This window comes from Oncorhynchus mykiss, chromosome 8, assembly GCF_013265735.2.
Source record: "Oncorhynchus mykiss isolate Arlee chromosome 8, USDA_OmykA_1.1, whole genome shotgun sequence".
NCBI lineage: Eukaryota > Metazoa > Chordata > Actinopteri > Salmoniformes > Salmonidae > Oncorhynchus > Oncorhynchus mykiss.
Window position 1 is genome coordinate 86410915 of NC_048572.1, and position 15000 is coordinate 86425914.

At 49.3% G+C, this 15000-nt stretch overlaps 1 protein-coding gene across 1 annotated transcript in view; it reads left to right on the forward strand.

Annotated features, from left to right (window-relative positions):
• LOC110530844 (collagen alpha-1(XI) chain) overlaps positions 1–15000 on the forward strand; it is a 203533-nt gene that overhangs the window by 58641 nt on the left and 129892 nt on the right. The window contains exon 5 of the mRNA XM_036986621.1: positions 14428–14553. Coding sequence (XP_036842516.1) covers positions 14428–14553 — 126 coding nt within the window. The remainder of the gene's footprint in view (positions 1–14427; positions 14554–15000) is intronic.

Here is a 15000-nt window from a genome sequence, read left to right on the forward strand (position 1 = left end):
CTACACTCGCATTAACATCTGCTAACCGTGTGTGTGACCAATAAAATATGATTTGATTTTGATTTGAGTAACAGTAGCAGAATTTGTGGTAGCAGCAGTAGTATTAGTAGTTGTAGTAGTTGTACTAAAGTTTGTAATTTCCATTTTGAGATTTCAGACTTGATTTGCCCTGACACAAAATGTATCAACCCCTACAAAACTGTTCATTAATTATAATCCACATAATAATTCACATTTTCTGTTGCTGAAGGATTATTTTCCTGCTGTAGAAAACTGGCTCAAATTAAGATCCTACATCTGTAAGTTGTTATAGTAGTCATGTTACAGGAGATGACTTAGAGAGCATTGTGTTTACATGCTGGACAGAACACAATCCCACTAACACACACACTGTACGTCCTCTGGTAGATATTAAAGCTGACTTATCGCTTTCAATTTATCACTTTTGAAATACCTGCCAATCGTCCTTCTTTCCAGACCCAGACAGTACAATAAATCATAACAGGAGTCCTTACGAGATACCAGAGAGATGCCAGAAAATCATAAAAACAACTGTACGGGGAGAGAGGGAGAGAGAGAGAGAGAGAGAGAGAGAGAGAGAGAGAGAGAGAGAGAGAGAGAGAGAGAGAGAGAGAGAGAGAGAGAGAGAGAGAGAGAGAGAGAGAGAGAGAGAGAGAGAGAGAGAGAGGGGGGGGGGGTAGAGAGAGAGAGAGAGAGAGAGGTAGAGAGAGGGGTAGAGAGAGGGGTAGAGAGAGGGGTAGAGAGAGAGAGAGAGAGAGAGAGAGGGGTAGAGAGAGGGGTAGAGAGAGAGAGAGAGAGAGAGAGAGAGAGAGAGAGTGGAGATGGAGGAAGAGAGAGTGGAGATGAAGGGAGAGATAGAGATGGATGGAAGGAGAGAGAGATAGGGAGGGAGAGAGCGATAGGGAGGGAGAGATAGAGAGTGGAGATGGAGGGAGAAAGAGTGGAGATGGAGGCAGAGAGAGAGAGATAGAGAGTGGAGATGGAGCGAGAAAGAGTGGAGATGGAGGAAGAGAGAGTGGAGATGGAGAGATAGAGATGGATGGAAGGAGAGAGATATAGGGAGGGAGAGAGCGATAGGGAGGGAGAGATAGAGAGTGGAAATGGAGGGAGAAAGAGTGGAGATGGAGGCAGAGAGAGAGAGATAGAGAGTGGAGATGGAGGGAGAAAGAGTGGAGATGGAGGCAGAGAGAGAGAGATAGAGAGTGGAGATGGAGGGAGAAAGTAGAGATGGATGGAGGGAGAGAGAGAGAGGAAGAGAGAGAGAGAGATAGAGAGTGGAGATGGAGCGAGTGTGACTGTGGGTCCTCATTCCTAAGGTATAACAAGTAAGCAACGCTGGATGATTACAGATGATTATGTCCCCCCCAATATGATTACCATCATGATTGCATCCACTTTGCGTCGACTGTGGGTGATCATAGAAATGTAAGTGGGAAGAAGCCAGGCAACTTTAGCTTGGCAGGAGAACATTTCTGGAGAAGGGAAAACCCACATCTGAGTTAGTGAGGTGTAGTCTGGTGGGAACATCTGAGTTAGTGAGGTGTAGTCTGGTGGGAACATCTGAGTTAGTGAGGTGTAGTCTGGTGGGGAACATCTGAGTTAGTGAGGTGTAGTCTGGTGGGGAACATCTGAGTTAGTGAGGTGTAGTCTGGTGGGGAACATCTGAGTTAGTGAGGTGTAGTCTGGTGGGGAACATCTGAGTTAGTGAGGTGTAGTCTGGTGGGGAACATCTGAGTTAGTGAGGTGTAGTCTGGTGGGAACATCTGAGTTAATGAGGTGTAGTCTGGTGGGGAACATCTGAGTTAGTGAGGTGTAGTCTGGTGGGGAACATCTGAGTTAGTGAGGTGTAGTCTGGTAGGAACATCTGAGTTAGTGAGATGTAGTCTGGTGGGGAACATCTGAGTTAGTGAGGTGTAGTCTGGTGGGGAACATCTGAGTTAGTGAGGTGTAGTCTGGTTGGAACAGAACATCTGAGTTAGTGAGGTGTAGTCTGGTGGGAACATCTGAGTTAGTGAGGTGTAGTCTGGTGGGGAACATCTGAGTTAGTGAGGTGTAGTCTGGTGGGAACATCTGAGTTAGTGAGGTGTAGTCTGGTGGGAACATCTGAGTTAGTGAGGTGTAGTCTGGTGGGAACATCTGCGTTAGTGAGGTGTAGTCTGGTTGGAACAGAACATCTGAGTTAGTGAGGTGTAGTCTGGTGGGAACATCTGAGTTAGTGAGGTGTAGTCTGGTGGGAACATCTGAGTTAGTGAGGTGTAGTCTGGTGGGAACATCTGAGTTAGTGAGGTGTAGTCTGGTGGGAACATCTGAGTTAGTGAGGTGTAGTCTGGTAGGAACATCTGAGTTAGTGAGGTGTAGTCTGGTTGGAACAGAACATCTGAGTTAGTGAGGTGTAGTCTGGTGGGAACATCTGAGTTAGTGAGGTGTAGTCTGGTGGGAACATCTGAGTTAGTGAGGTGTAGTCTGGTAGGAACATCTGAGTTAGTGAGGTGTAGTCTGGTGGGAACATCTGAGTTAGTGAGGTGTAGTCTGGTGGGAACATCTGAGTTAGTGAGGTGTAGTCTGGTGGGAACATCTGAGTTAGTGAGGTGTAGTCTGGTGGGAACATCTGAGTTAGTGAGGTGTAGTCTGGTGGGAAACATCTGAGTTAGTGAGGTGTAGTCTGGTAGGAACATCTGAGTTAGTGAGGTGTAGTCTGGTGGGAACATCTGAGTTAGTGAGGTGTAGTCTGGTGGGAACATCTGAGTTAGTGAGGTGTAGTCTGGTTTGAACATCTGAGTTAGTGAGGTGTAGTCTGGTGGGGAACATCTGAGTTAGTGAGGTGTAGTCTGGTGGGAACATCTGAGTTAGTGAGGTGTAGTCTGGTGGGAACATCTGAGTTAGTGAGGTGTAGTCTGGTGGGAACATCTGAGTTAGTGAGGTGTAGTCTGGTGGGAACATCTGAGTTAGTGAGGTGTAGTCTGGTTTGAACATCTGAGTTAGTGAGGTGTAGTCTGGTGGGGAACATCTGAGTTAGTGAGGTGTAGTCTGGTGGGAACATCTGAGTTAGTGAGGTGTAGTCTGGTGGGAACATCTGAGTTAGTGAGGTGTAGTCTGGTAGTAACATCTGAGTTAGTGAGGTGTAGTCTGGTGGGAACATCTGAGTTAGTGAGGTGTAGTCTGGTGGGAACATCTGAGTTAGTGAGGTGTAGTCTGGTGGGAACATCTGAGTTAGTGAGGTGTAGTCTGGTGGGGAACATCTGAGTTAGTGAGGTGTAGTCTGGTAGGAACATCTGAGTTAGTGAGGTGTAGTCTGGTTGGAACAGAACATCTGAGTTAGTGAGGTGTAGTCTGGTGGGAACATTTGAGTTAGTTAGGTGTAGTCTGGTGGGAACATCTGAGTTAGTGAGGTGTAGTCTGGTGGGAACATCTGAGTTAGTGAGGTGTAGTCTGGTAGGAACATCTGAGTTAGTGAGGTGTAGTCTGGCGGGAAACATCTGAGTTAGTGAGGTGTAGTCTGGTAGGAACAGAACATCTGAGTTAGTGAGGTGTAGTCTGCTGGAGAACATCTGAGTTAGTGAGGTGTAGTCTGGTGGGAACATCTGAGTTAGTGAGGTGTAGTCTGGTGGGGAACATTTGAGTTAGTGAGGTGTAGTCTGGTAGGAACATCTGAGTTAGTGAGGTGTAGTCTGGTGGGAAACATCTGAGTTAGTGAGGTGTAGTCTGGTAGGAACAGAACATCTGAGTTAGTGAGGTGTAGTCTGGTGGGGAACATCTGAGTTAGTGAGGTGTAGTCTGGTGGGGAACATCTGAGTTAGTGAGGTGTAGTCTGTTGGGAACATCTGAGTTAGTGAGGTGTAGTCTGGTGGGGAACATCTGAGTTAGTGAGGTGTAGTCTGGTGGGGAACATCTGAGTTAGTGAGGTGTAGTCTGGTGGGAACATCTGAGTTAGTGAGGTGTAGTCTGGTAGGAACATCTGAGTTAGTGAGGTGTAGTCTGGTGGGAACATCTGAGTTAGTGAGGTGTAGTCTGGTGGGAACATCTGAGTTAGTGAGGTGTAGTCTGGTGGGAACATCTGAGTTAGTGAGGTGTAGTCTGGTAGGAACATCTGAGTTAGTGAGGTGTAGTCTGGTGGGAACATCTGAGTTAGTGAGGTGTAGTCTGGTGGGGAACATCTGAGTTAGTGAGGTGTAGTCTGGTGGGAACATCTGAGTTAGTGAGGTGTAGTCTGGTAGGAACATCTGAGTTAGTGAGGTGTAGTCTGGTAGGAACATCTGAGTTAGTGAGGTGTAGTCTGGTGGGAACATCTGAGTTAGTGAGGTGTAGTCTGGTGGGGAACATCTGAGTTAGTGAGGTGTAGTCTGGTGGGAACATCTGAGTTAGTGAGGTGTAGTCTGGTAGGAACATCTGAGTTAGTGAGGTGTAGTCTGGTGGGAAATATCTGAGTTAGTGAGGTGTAGTCTGGTGGGAACATCTGAGTTAGTGAGGTGTAGTCTGGTGGGGAACATCTGAGTTAGTGAGGTGTAGTCTGGTAGGAACATCTGAGTTAGTGAGGTGTAGTCTGGTGGGAACATCTGAGTTAGTGAGGTGTAGTCTGGTAGGAACATCTGAGTTAGTGAGGTGTAGTCTGGTGGGAACATCTGAGTTAGTGAGGTGTAGTCTGGTGGGAACATCTGAGTTAGTGAGGTGTAGTCTGGTGGGAAACATCTCACCTGCTTCTCTTCGTCGTCTCTTCCTACACATCTATTCCTCCATCAGTGTTTAAAATATAATTCCTCAGTGACGGAGAACAGTGATGTAGACCCAGACCCTGATGACTGTTCTGTTGTTATATTTGTTCATCGGTTACTTTGGAGCAGCGTGCAAAGTGAGCAATGTTGATATATTGTATAATTTTATCGCCCGTTACAACCAAGAGCGCAGACCAGTCTGAGTAGACTTTGCAAGTTCTCCGTCATACAGCCTTCTGTGTCAGAGAGGGAAAATGGAGCACAGTTCCACGACAGGAATGCTTTCAGTTTTACAGACAAACAAAACGTCTTGTCTGTCGCCTAAACAGTTATATTGATATTACCAGATATCTTCTTTTCTTTATACTGGGATTCATAAACCTTTTATATTATTTCACAAACCATGACGCGGGCTGTTTTAATCTAATCTCGGGGTCGCTAATTATCGGTTTGATAAACAAACAACGTTGTTCAGTCATGTTAGCTAGCTAGCTAACAACCCGCTAACTTGACAATAGGTCTAGGTAACTTGCGATTATCAAATCAAATCAAATGTTATTGGTAATATATACACATGTTCAGCAGATGTTAATGCGAGTGTTCAAAATGCTTGTGCTTCTAGTTCCAACAATGCAGTAATAACTAACGAATAATCGAACAATTCCCCAACAACTACTTAATACACACAAATCTAAAGGGGTTGAATGAGAATATGTACATATAAATATATGGATGAGCGATGGCCGAGCGGCATAGGCAAGATGCAGCACATGGTATAAAATACAGTATATACATATGGGATATGAGTAATGTAGGATATTTAAACATTATTAACACACACACACACACACACACACACACACACACACACACACACACACACACACACACACACACACACTGCTATTAAGGTTTACTGGTCAGGCCTGACAGGAGACTCCAGACAGATGGATCTCATTATGACAGATGTCAGAAATTATTCTGCTAGTCCTCCTCCCCTATATCTGGATGTGCTTCCTCTCTGCTCTCTGGTGTGGTCTGCTCTGGTCTGACAATACTAGAGTTGCCTGGTCTTTTCTGGTCTGACAATACTAGAGTTGCCTGGTCTGCTCTGGTCTGATAGTAATAGAGTTGCCTGATCTGCTCTGGTCTGATAGTACTAGAGTTGCCTGGTCTGCTCTGGTCTGACAATACTAGAGTTGCCTGGTCTGCTCGGGTCTGATAGTACTAGAGTTGCCTGGTCTGCTCTGGTCTGACAATACTAGAGTTGCCTGGTCTGCTCGGGTCTGATAGTACTAGAGTTGCCTGGTCTGCTCTGGTCTGACAGTATTAGAGTTGCCTGGTCTGCTCTGGTCTGATAGTACTAGAGTTGCCTGGTTTGCTCTGGTCTGACAGCACTAGAATTGTCTGGTTTGCTCTGGTCTGATAGTACTAGAGTTGCCTGGTCTGCTCTGGTCTGATAGTACTAGTAAGTTTGTTTGCATCCCAAATGTCACCCTATGCCCTATGGGCCCTGGTCTAACGTAGTACACTATACAGGGAATAGGGTGCCATTTGGAAATCACTTTAGCCTGGTCTGTCCTGGGTCTTACCTGGTCTGTCCTGGGTCTGGCCTGGGTCTTACCTGGTCTGGCCTGGGTCTTACCTGGTCTGTCCTGGGTCTTACCTGCTCTGTCCTGGGTCTTAACTGGTCTGTCCTAGTCTGTGTCTGGGTCTGGCCTGGTTTGTCCTGGTCTAGCTTGGTCTGTTCTGTGCCTGGCCTGGGCTGTTCTGGGTCTGGCCTGGGCTTGGCCTGGGTCTGTCCTGGTCTGAGTTTATATAGTGAGAGCCTAGCTTAACGTTCACTATTTGTTTGTGTATCTGTTTTAAATATTTTACAAGTCAGTTTAGAACAAATTGTTATTTACAATGACAGCCTACCCTGGCCGAACCCTCCCCGTAACCCGGACGGCGCTGTGACAATTGTGTGCATTCCTATGGGACTCCCGATCACGGCTGGTTATGATACAGCCCGGGATTGAACCCAGGTCTGTAGTGACGCCTCTAGCACTGCGATACAGTGCCTTAGACCGCTGCACCACTCTGTCCCCCTAAATGCTGTGGTTGAGTGGGTCTGGCCCTGCGAGTGCCAGTCAGCTTGGTCTGCTCTTCATACTGTCCCTTTATGATGTCATCGTAGGAACACTTCACTTATTGACCTCTTGACCCTTTATGAGCTCATCACTTCACTTATTGACCTCTTTCATTGTATTGGTGTATTTATAGCCTCCACTTAGTTAATGTCGTGTTAGTTTATGTTTGCTGAGGGGAGCAACAGATGAAAAACTGATATACTCAAGTTTGAGTTACACACACACACGCACACAGACACAAATGCACATGCACACACACACGCAAACACATATGCACATGCACACACACGGACGCATGCACGCACAGACACAGACACAGACACACGCACAGACACAGACACAGACACAGACACAGACACAGACACACACACAGTGGTGTAAAGTACTTAAATTAAAAAACGATAAAGTACTTAAGTAGTTTTTTGGGGAATCTGTACTCTACTATTTATATTTTTGACTACTTTTACTTTTACTTCACTACATTCCTAAAGAAAATAATGTACTTTTTACTCCTTACATTTCCCTGATACTCAAAAGTACTCGTTACATTTTGAATGCTTAGCCGGACAGGAAATGGACCAATTCACACACTTATCAAGATAATATCTCTGGTCATCCCTACTGCCTCTGATCTGGTGGACACACTAAACAGAGAACATCCCTGGTCATCCCTACTGCCTCTGATATGGAGGACTCACTAAACAGAGAACATCCCTGGTCATCCCTTCTAGCCTCTGATCTGGAGGACTCACTAAACAGAGAACATCTCTGGTCATCCCTTCTAGCCTCTGATCTGGAGGACTCACTAAACAAAAGCTTTGTTTGTAAATTATGTCTGAGTGTTGGAGCATTCCCCTGGATATCTGTAAGTTTAAAAAATATATATAATAATAATGCCGTCTGCTTTGCTTAATATAAGGAATTTGAAATTATTTTGATACTTATAGTATATTTAGTATATTTTAATTCCATTTACTTTACACACACACACTGCTAATTAATATTCTCCAAGGAGAGAGAGAGAGAGAGAGAGAGGAGAGAGGGAAAAGAGAGAGAGAGAGAGAGAGAGAGAGAGAGAGGGAGAGAGAGAGAGAGAGAGAGAGAGGAGAGAGGGAAAAGAGAGAGAGAGAGAGGGAGAGAGAGAGAGAGAGGAGAGAGGGAAAAGAGAGAGAGAGAGGGAGAGAGAGAAAGAGGGAAAAGAGAGAGAGAGAGAGGGAAAAGAGAGAGAGAGAGAGAGAGAGAGAGAGAGGAGAGAGGGAAAAGAGGGAGAGAGAGAGAGAGAGAAAGAGAGGGGAAAAGAGAGAGAGAGAGAGAGAGAGGGAAAAGAGAGAGAGAGAGAGGGAAAAGAGAGAGAGAGAGAGAGAGAGAGAGAGAGGATTGAGGGAAAAGAGGGAGAGAGAGAGAGATCGAGAGAGAGAGAGATCGAGAGAGAGAGAGAGAGAGGGAAAAGAGACAGAGAGAGAGGGAAAAGAGAGAGAGAGAGAGAGAGAGAGAAAGAGAGGGAAAAAGAGAGAGAGAGAGAGGGAAAAGAGAGAGAGAGAGAGAGACACCAGCACTGCTTCAAAAGAAAGAATTCCAATAAGCAAAATCATGAACCAATCAAAGGAATCATATTTACAATACTGGAAAAACGAAACAAAATCCCAAAGCCGACTAAATTGCTATCTGACCCTAAACAGAGAAAATGAATTGGCTGATTATCTCTACTCTGTCAGAGATATGAAGCAGAGACAGATCCTTACCAAGTACAGGCTGAGTGACCACCGATTGGCAATAGAAACCGGCAGACATAAAAAGACATGGCTACCCAAAGAGGAGCGTGTATGTGGTCACTGCATGACAGGGGAGGTAGAGACAGAGATGCACTTTCTCCTTTACTGTGATAAATATGCCTCACAAAGAGATTCATTATTCACAGAAATGACTACATATATTCCACATTTTTACAAATTGAACCCAGAGGAAAAACTAAGAATACTCATGGGCGAAGGAGCAATGGCTCCTCTTGCAGCCAAATATGTATTTTCCTGCCATAGCCTGAGGGACACTGAATAATAACATCTGCATAGTAAACAGTAACTTACTTATTATTACTATTATTGTTATTACTATAATTATTGTTTACTGTAGACTGTTACCATTTTATTGTTATTCTTTTTGTATTTAATGTTGTATTATTATTTACTACCATTTTATATTATTATTTGCTATCATTTATAATTTTGTTACAATGTATATTGTATACATTGTTGCTTTGGCAATATTGACACAATGTTTTTCATGCCAATAAAGCAGCTTGAATTTGAATTTGAATTTGAGAGAGAAAGAGAGAGAGCGAGAGAGAGAGAGAGAGAGAGAGAGAGAGAGAGAGAGAGAGAGAGAGAGGGGGAGAGAGGGAAAAGAGAGAGAGAGAGGGAAAAGAGAGAGAGAGAGGGGGGGGCGATAGAGTAATGTAGGGAGAAGGAGAGAGGGGGAGAGAAAGAGAGAGAGAGAGGTAAAGAGAGAGTTCCTGGTTTAAACATTCCTTGGGATAAGATCATGCAGAAGACAAAGAGCCTTTGGCTGGGAGGGAGGGAGGGAGTCAAGAGGAGGGAGGGAGGGGGATGGAGAAGTGGGGATCTAATTTCCTTTTCCAAATGTTCATGAAAAACAGACGGCCTCAGATATTTCACAAGTACAGACTCTGGTTATTTATCTGTCACATTCTTCTACATCAGGAAGGCTGAGGCTGCCTCCAAAATGCCACCCTATTCTCTACATAGTGCAATACTTTTAGTGTGGTTAGTATGGTCTTTTGGTCAAAAGTAATGCACTGTGCAGGGAGTAGTGTTCCATTGGTACACAAGGTGAGAAATAGGACTCGTTGTCCATAACGGTTGGGTTGGGGGATGACTGTAGAACAGAAACACCCTGTTTGTGTGTGTGTGTGTGTGTGTGTGTGTGTGTGTGTGTGTGTGTGTGTGTGTGTGTGTGTGTGTGAGACACTGTAGAGAAGCCAACCCACCACTGGATTGTCAGTCTGTAAAAGATGCTGGCTGTCTATTGGTCAGGACGTTGTTGTTTCTTCGTCTGTCTGTCTGTCTGCCTGCCTGCCTGCCTGCCTGCCTGCCTGCCTGCCTGCCTGCCTGCCTGCCTGCCTGCCTGCCTGCCTTCCTGCCTGCCTGTCTGTCTGTCTGTCAGCCTGTCTGTCTGTCTGTCTGTCTGTCTGTCTGTCTGTCTGTCTGTCTGTCTGCCTGCCTGTCTGTCTGTCTGTCTGTCTGCCTGCCTGTCTGTCTGTCTGTCTGTCTGCCTGTCTGTCTGTCTGTCTGTCTGTCTGTCTGTCTGTCTGTCTGTCTGTCTGTCTGTCTGTCTGTCTGTCTGTCTCTATTATCAGGCACATAAATCTACATTGGTCTTCTGTTACACGTTTGTTTGATTTCCACTCTGTATAGAAACAACATTAGAACTGTATTCTGTTCTCAAATGTTCCTTTTGTAATGTGATCTGGCAGTGACAGTTAGAATCAGAATACTACAGTACATTACCGCGGGGTGAGGTGAGGTGAGATGTGGAGAGAGAGGTGAGGTGAGATGTGGGGTGAGATAAGGTGTGGGGTGGAGTGTGGGGTGAGATGAGGTGTGGGTGAGGTGAGGTGAGATGTGGGGTGTGGGGTGAGATGTGGTGTGGTGAGGTGAGGTATGGGGTGTGGCGTGTGGTGAGGTGAGGTGTATTGGGTGGTGTGGTGAGGTGAGGTGAGGTGTATTGGGTGGTGTGGTGGGATGAGGTATGGGCTGTGGGGTGAGATGAGGTGTATTGGGTGGTGTGGTGAGGTGAGGTATGGGGTGTGGGGTGTGTGGGGTGAGATGAGGTGTATTGGGTGGTGTGGTGAGGTGAGATAAGGTGTGGGGTGGAGTGTGGGGTGAGATGAGGTGTGGGGTGAGGTGAGGTGAGATGAGGGGTGTGGGTGAGGTGAGGTGAGATGTGGGGTGTGGGGTGAGGTGAGGTGTATTGGGTGGTGTGGTGAGGTGAGGTATGGGGTGTGGGGTGAGATGAGGTGTGGGGTGAGGTGAGGTGAGATGTGGGGTGAGGGGTGTGGGTGAGGTGAGGTGAGATGAGATGTGGGGTGAGGGGTGAGATGAGGTGTATTGGGTGGTGTGGTGAGGTGAGATGTGGGGTGAGGGGTGTGGGTAAGGTGAGGTGAGATGTGTGGGGTGAGATGAGGTGTATTGGGTGGTGTGGTGAGGTGAGGTATAGGGTGTGGCGTGTGGTGAGGTGAGGTACGGGGTGAGATGAGGTGAGGTGAGGTGTATTGGGTGGTGAGGTGAGGTGAGATGTGGGGTGAGGGGTGTGGGTGAGGTGAGGTGAGATGTGGGGTGTGGGGTGAGATGAGGTGTATTGGGTGGTGTGGTGAGGTGAGGTACAGGGTGTGGCGTGTGGTGAGGTGAGGTACGGGGTGTGGCGTGTGGTGAGGTGAGGTACGGGGTGTGGCGTGTGGTGAGGTGAGGTATGGGGTGTGGCGTGTGGTGAGGTGAGGTATGGGGTGAGATGAGGTGAGGTGAGGTGAGATGAGGTGTGGTGAGGTGAGGTGAGGTGTATTGGGTGGTGTGGTGAGGTGAGGTATGGGGTGTGGCGTGTGGTGAGGTGAGGTATGGGGTGTGTTGAGGTGAGGTGAGGTGAGGTGTATTGGGTGGTGTGGTGAGGTGATGTACGGGGTGTGGCGTGTGGTGAGGTGAGGTGAGGTATGGGGTGAGATGAGGTGAGGTGAGATGAGGTGAGGGGTGAGGTGAGGTGTATTGGGTGGTGTGGTGAGGTGATGTACAGGGTGTGGCGTGTGGTGAGGTGAGGTATGGGGTGAGATGAGGTGAGGTGAGATGAGGTGAGGGGTGAGGTGAGGTGTATTGGGTGGTGTGGTGCGGTGCGGTGAGGTATGTGGTGTGGCGTGTGGTGAGGTGAGGTATGGCGTGTGGTGAGGTGAGGTGTATTGGGTGGTGAGGTGAGGTGTGGCGTGTGGGGAGGTGAGGTGAGGTATGGGGTGTGGCGTGTGGTGAGGTGAGGTGAGGGGTGGTGTGGTGAGGTGAGGTATGGGGTGAGATGAGGTGTATTGGGTGGTGAGGTGAGGTGAGGTGAGGTGAGGTATGGGGTGAGATGAGGTGTATTGGGTGGTGAGGTGACGTGGGGTGAGGTATGGGGGTGAGATGAGGTATGGGGGTGAGGTGAGGTGTATTGGGTGGTGTGGTGTGGTGAGGTGAGGTATGGGGGTGAGGTGAGGTATGGGGGTGAGGTGAGGTGTATTGGGTGGTGTGGTGAGGTGAGGTATGGGGTGTGGTGAGGTGAGGTGTGGTGAGGTGAGGTATGGGGTGTGGCGTGTGGTGAGGTGAGGTGAGGTATGGGGTGTGGGGTGTGGGGTGGTGATGTGAGGTATGGGGTGTGGGGTGTGGGGTGGTGAGGTGAGGTATGGGGTGTGGCGTGTGGTGAGGTGAGGTATGGGATGTGGCGTGTGGTGAGGTGAGGTGAGGTATGGGGTGTGGGGTGTGGGGTGGTGAGGTGAGGTATGGGGTGTGGCGTGTGGTGAGGTGAGGTATGGGGTGAGGTGTGGTGAGGTAAGGTGAGGTCAGGTGAGGTGAAGTATGGGGTGTGGGGTGGTGAGGTGAGGTATGGGGTGTGGGGTGTGGGGTGTTGAGGTGAGGTATGGGGTGTGGCGTGTGGTGAGGTGAGGTATGGGGTGAGGTGAGGTGAGGTATGGGGTGTGGCGTGTGGTGAGGTGAGGTATGGGGTGAGGTGAGGTGTGGTGAGGTAAGGTGAGGTGAGGTGAGGTGAGGTATGGGGTGTGAGGTGTGGGGTGGTGAGGTGAGGTATGGGGTGTGGGGTGGTGAGGTGAGGTATGGGGTGTGGCGTGTGGTGAGGTGAGGTATGGGGTGAGGTGAGGTGAGGTATGGGGTGTGGCGTGTGGTGAGGTGAGGTTTGGGGTGTGGTGAGGTGAGGTGAGGTATGGGGTGAGGTGAGGTATGGGGTGTGGCGTGTGGTGAGGTGAGGTATGGGGTGAGGTGAGAAATGGGGTGTGGCGTGTGGTGAGGTGAGGTATGGGGTGAGGTGAGGTGAGGTATGGGGTGTGGCGTGTGGTGAGTTGAGGTATGGGGTGAGGTGAGGTATGGGGTGAGGTGAGGTATGGGGTGAGGTGAGGTATGGGGTGAGGTATGGGGTGAGGTGAGGTGAGGTGAGGTGAGATGAGGTGAGGTATGGGGTGAGGTGAGGTGAGGTATGGGGTGAGGTGAGGTGAGATGAGGTGAGGTGGGGTGAGGTGGGGTGAGGTGAGATGAGGTATGGGGTGAGGTGAGGTGAGATGAGGTGAGGTGGGGTGAGGTGAGATGAGGTGAGGTGAGGTATGGGGTGAGGTGAGGTGAGGTATGGGGTGAGGTGAGGTGAGATGAGGTGAGGTGGGGTGAGGTGAGGTGAGGTGAGGTGAGGTATGGGGTTAGGTGAGGTGTGGGGTGAGGTGAGGTGGGGTGAGGTATGGGGTGAGGTGAGGTGAGGTGGGGTGAGGTGAGGTAAGGGGTGAGGTGAGGTGGGGTGAGGTGAGGTATGGGGTGAGGTGAGGTGGGGTGAGGTGAGGTATGGGGTGAGGTGAGGTGAGGTATGGGGTGAGGTGAGGTGAGGTATGGGGTGAGGTGAGGTGAGGTGAGGTGAGATGAGGTGAGGTGGGGTGAGGTGAGGTATGGGGTGAGGTGAGGTGAGGTATGGGGTGAGGTGAGGTGAGGTATGGGGTGAGGTGAGGTGTGGGGTGAGGTGTGGGGTGAGGTATGGGGTGAGGTATGGGGTGAGGTGAGGTGGGGTGAGGTGAGGTATGGGGTGAGGTGAGGTGGGGTGAGGTGAGGTATGGGGTGAGGTGAGGTGGGGTGAGGTGAGGTATGGGGTGAGGTGAGGTGAGGTATGGGGTGAGGTGAGGTGAGGTGAGGTGAGGTATGGGGTGAGGTGAGGTGAGGTATGGGGTGAGGTATGGGGTGAGGTATGGGGTGAGGTATGGGGTGAGGTATGGGGTGAGGTATGGGGTGAGGGGAGGTATGGGGTGAGGTATGGGGTGAGGTATGGGGTGAGGTGAGGTGAGGTGAGGTATGGGGTGAGGTGAGGTGAGGTATGGGGTGAAGTATGGGGTGAGGTATGGGGTGAGGTATGGGGTGAGGTATGGGGTGAGGTATGGGGTGAGGTGAGGTATGGGGTGAGGTATGGGGTGAGGTGTATTTGTAGGTATGCAGCAGAGCTGATTTGTAATCTCCTCTCGTGAAGAAACAGCCCTGCCAGCGACTAACCCCAAATGTCGCCCTCTGACCTAGAGAAGAGCCTTTTTTTTCCTAATGGTTGAGGTATTGGGGTTGGTGAAAACCCATATCCATTACCCAGCGCCGACACTGACAAGCTCTCTCCTCCTCATCTCCTGAAGGTGTTGGAGGACCATATTATATCTCTTTATCTGTCTCTGATTCAGAGGGGTTAAATGCATTCAGTTGTACGACCTTTCCCCCTTTGTGTCACTAGTCTTCTTGTCTTGGGAGTTGTGAGATCGGTTTTAACGTATTCTCTCTTCTTTACAGGGTGACATCCAGCAGCTGCTGATTGTGGCCGACCCGCGGGCAGCGTACGACTACTGTGAACACTACAGCCCCGACTGTGAAACGCCTCACCAGGAGCAGCCACAGGCACAGGAACCAGAGGATGAGGTATGGAGGGAGGGAGGGAGGGAGAGAGGGAGGGAGGGGGGGAAGGAAGGAAGGAAGGATGGAAGGAAGGAAGGATGGAAGGAAAGTGAGGGAGGGAGGGAGGGAGGGAGGGAGGGGAGAGAGCGAGAGCGAGAAGGAAGGAAGGAAGGAGAGGGAGGGAGGGAGGGAGGGAAAGTGAGGGAGAGGTAGAGAGGGAGGATAGGAGAGAGGGAGGGGGAGAGGGAGAGGAGATGAGAGAGGGAGGAGAGGGGAGGGGGAGAGAGGAAGAGAGAGAGGGGAGAGAGAGAGAGGATAGGAGGGAGGGAGGGAGGGAGGGAGGGAGGGAGGGAGGGAGGGAGGGAGGGAGGGAGGGAGGGGAGAGAGAAGATATGAGAGGGAGTATAGGAGAGAGGGAGAGGAAGAGGGAGAGCGAGAGCGAGAGAGGGAGGAAGAGGTGAAGGAGGAAGG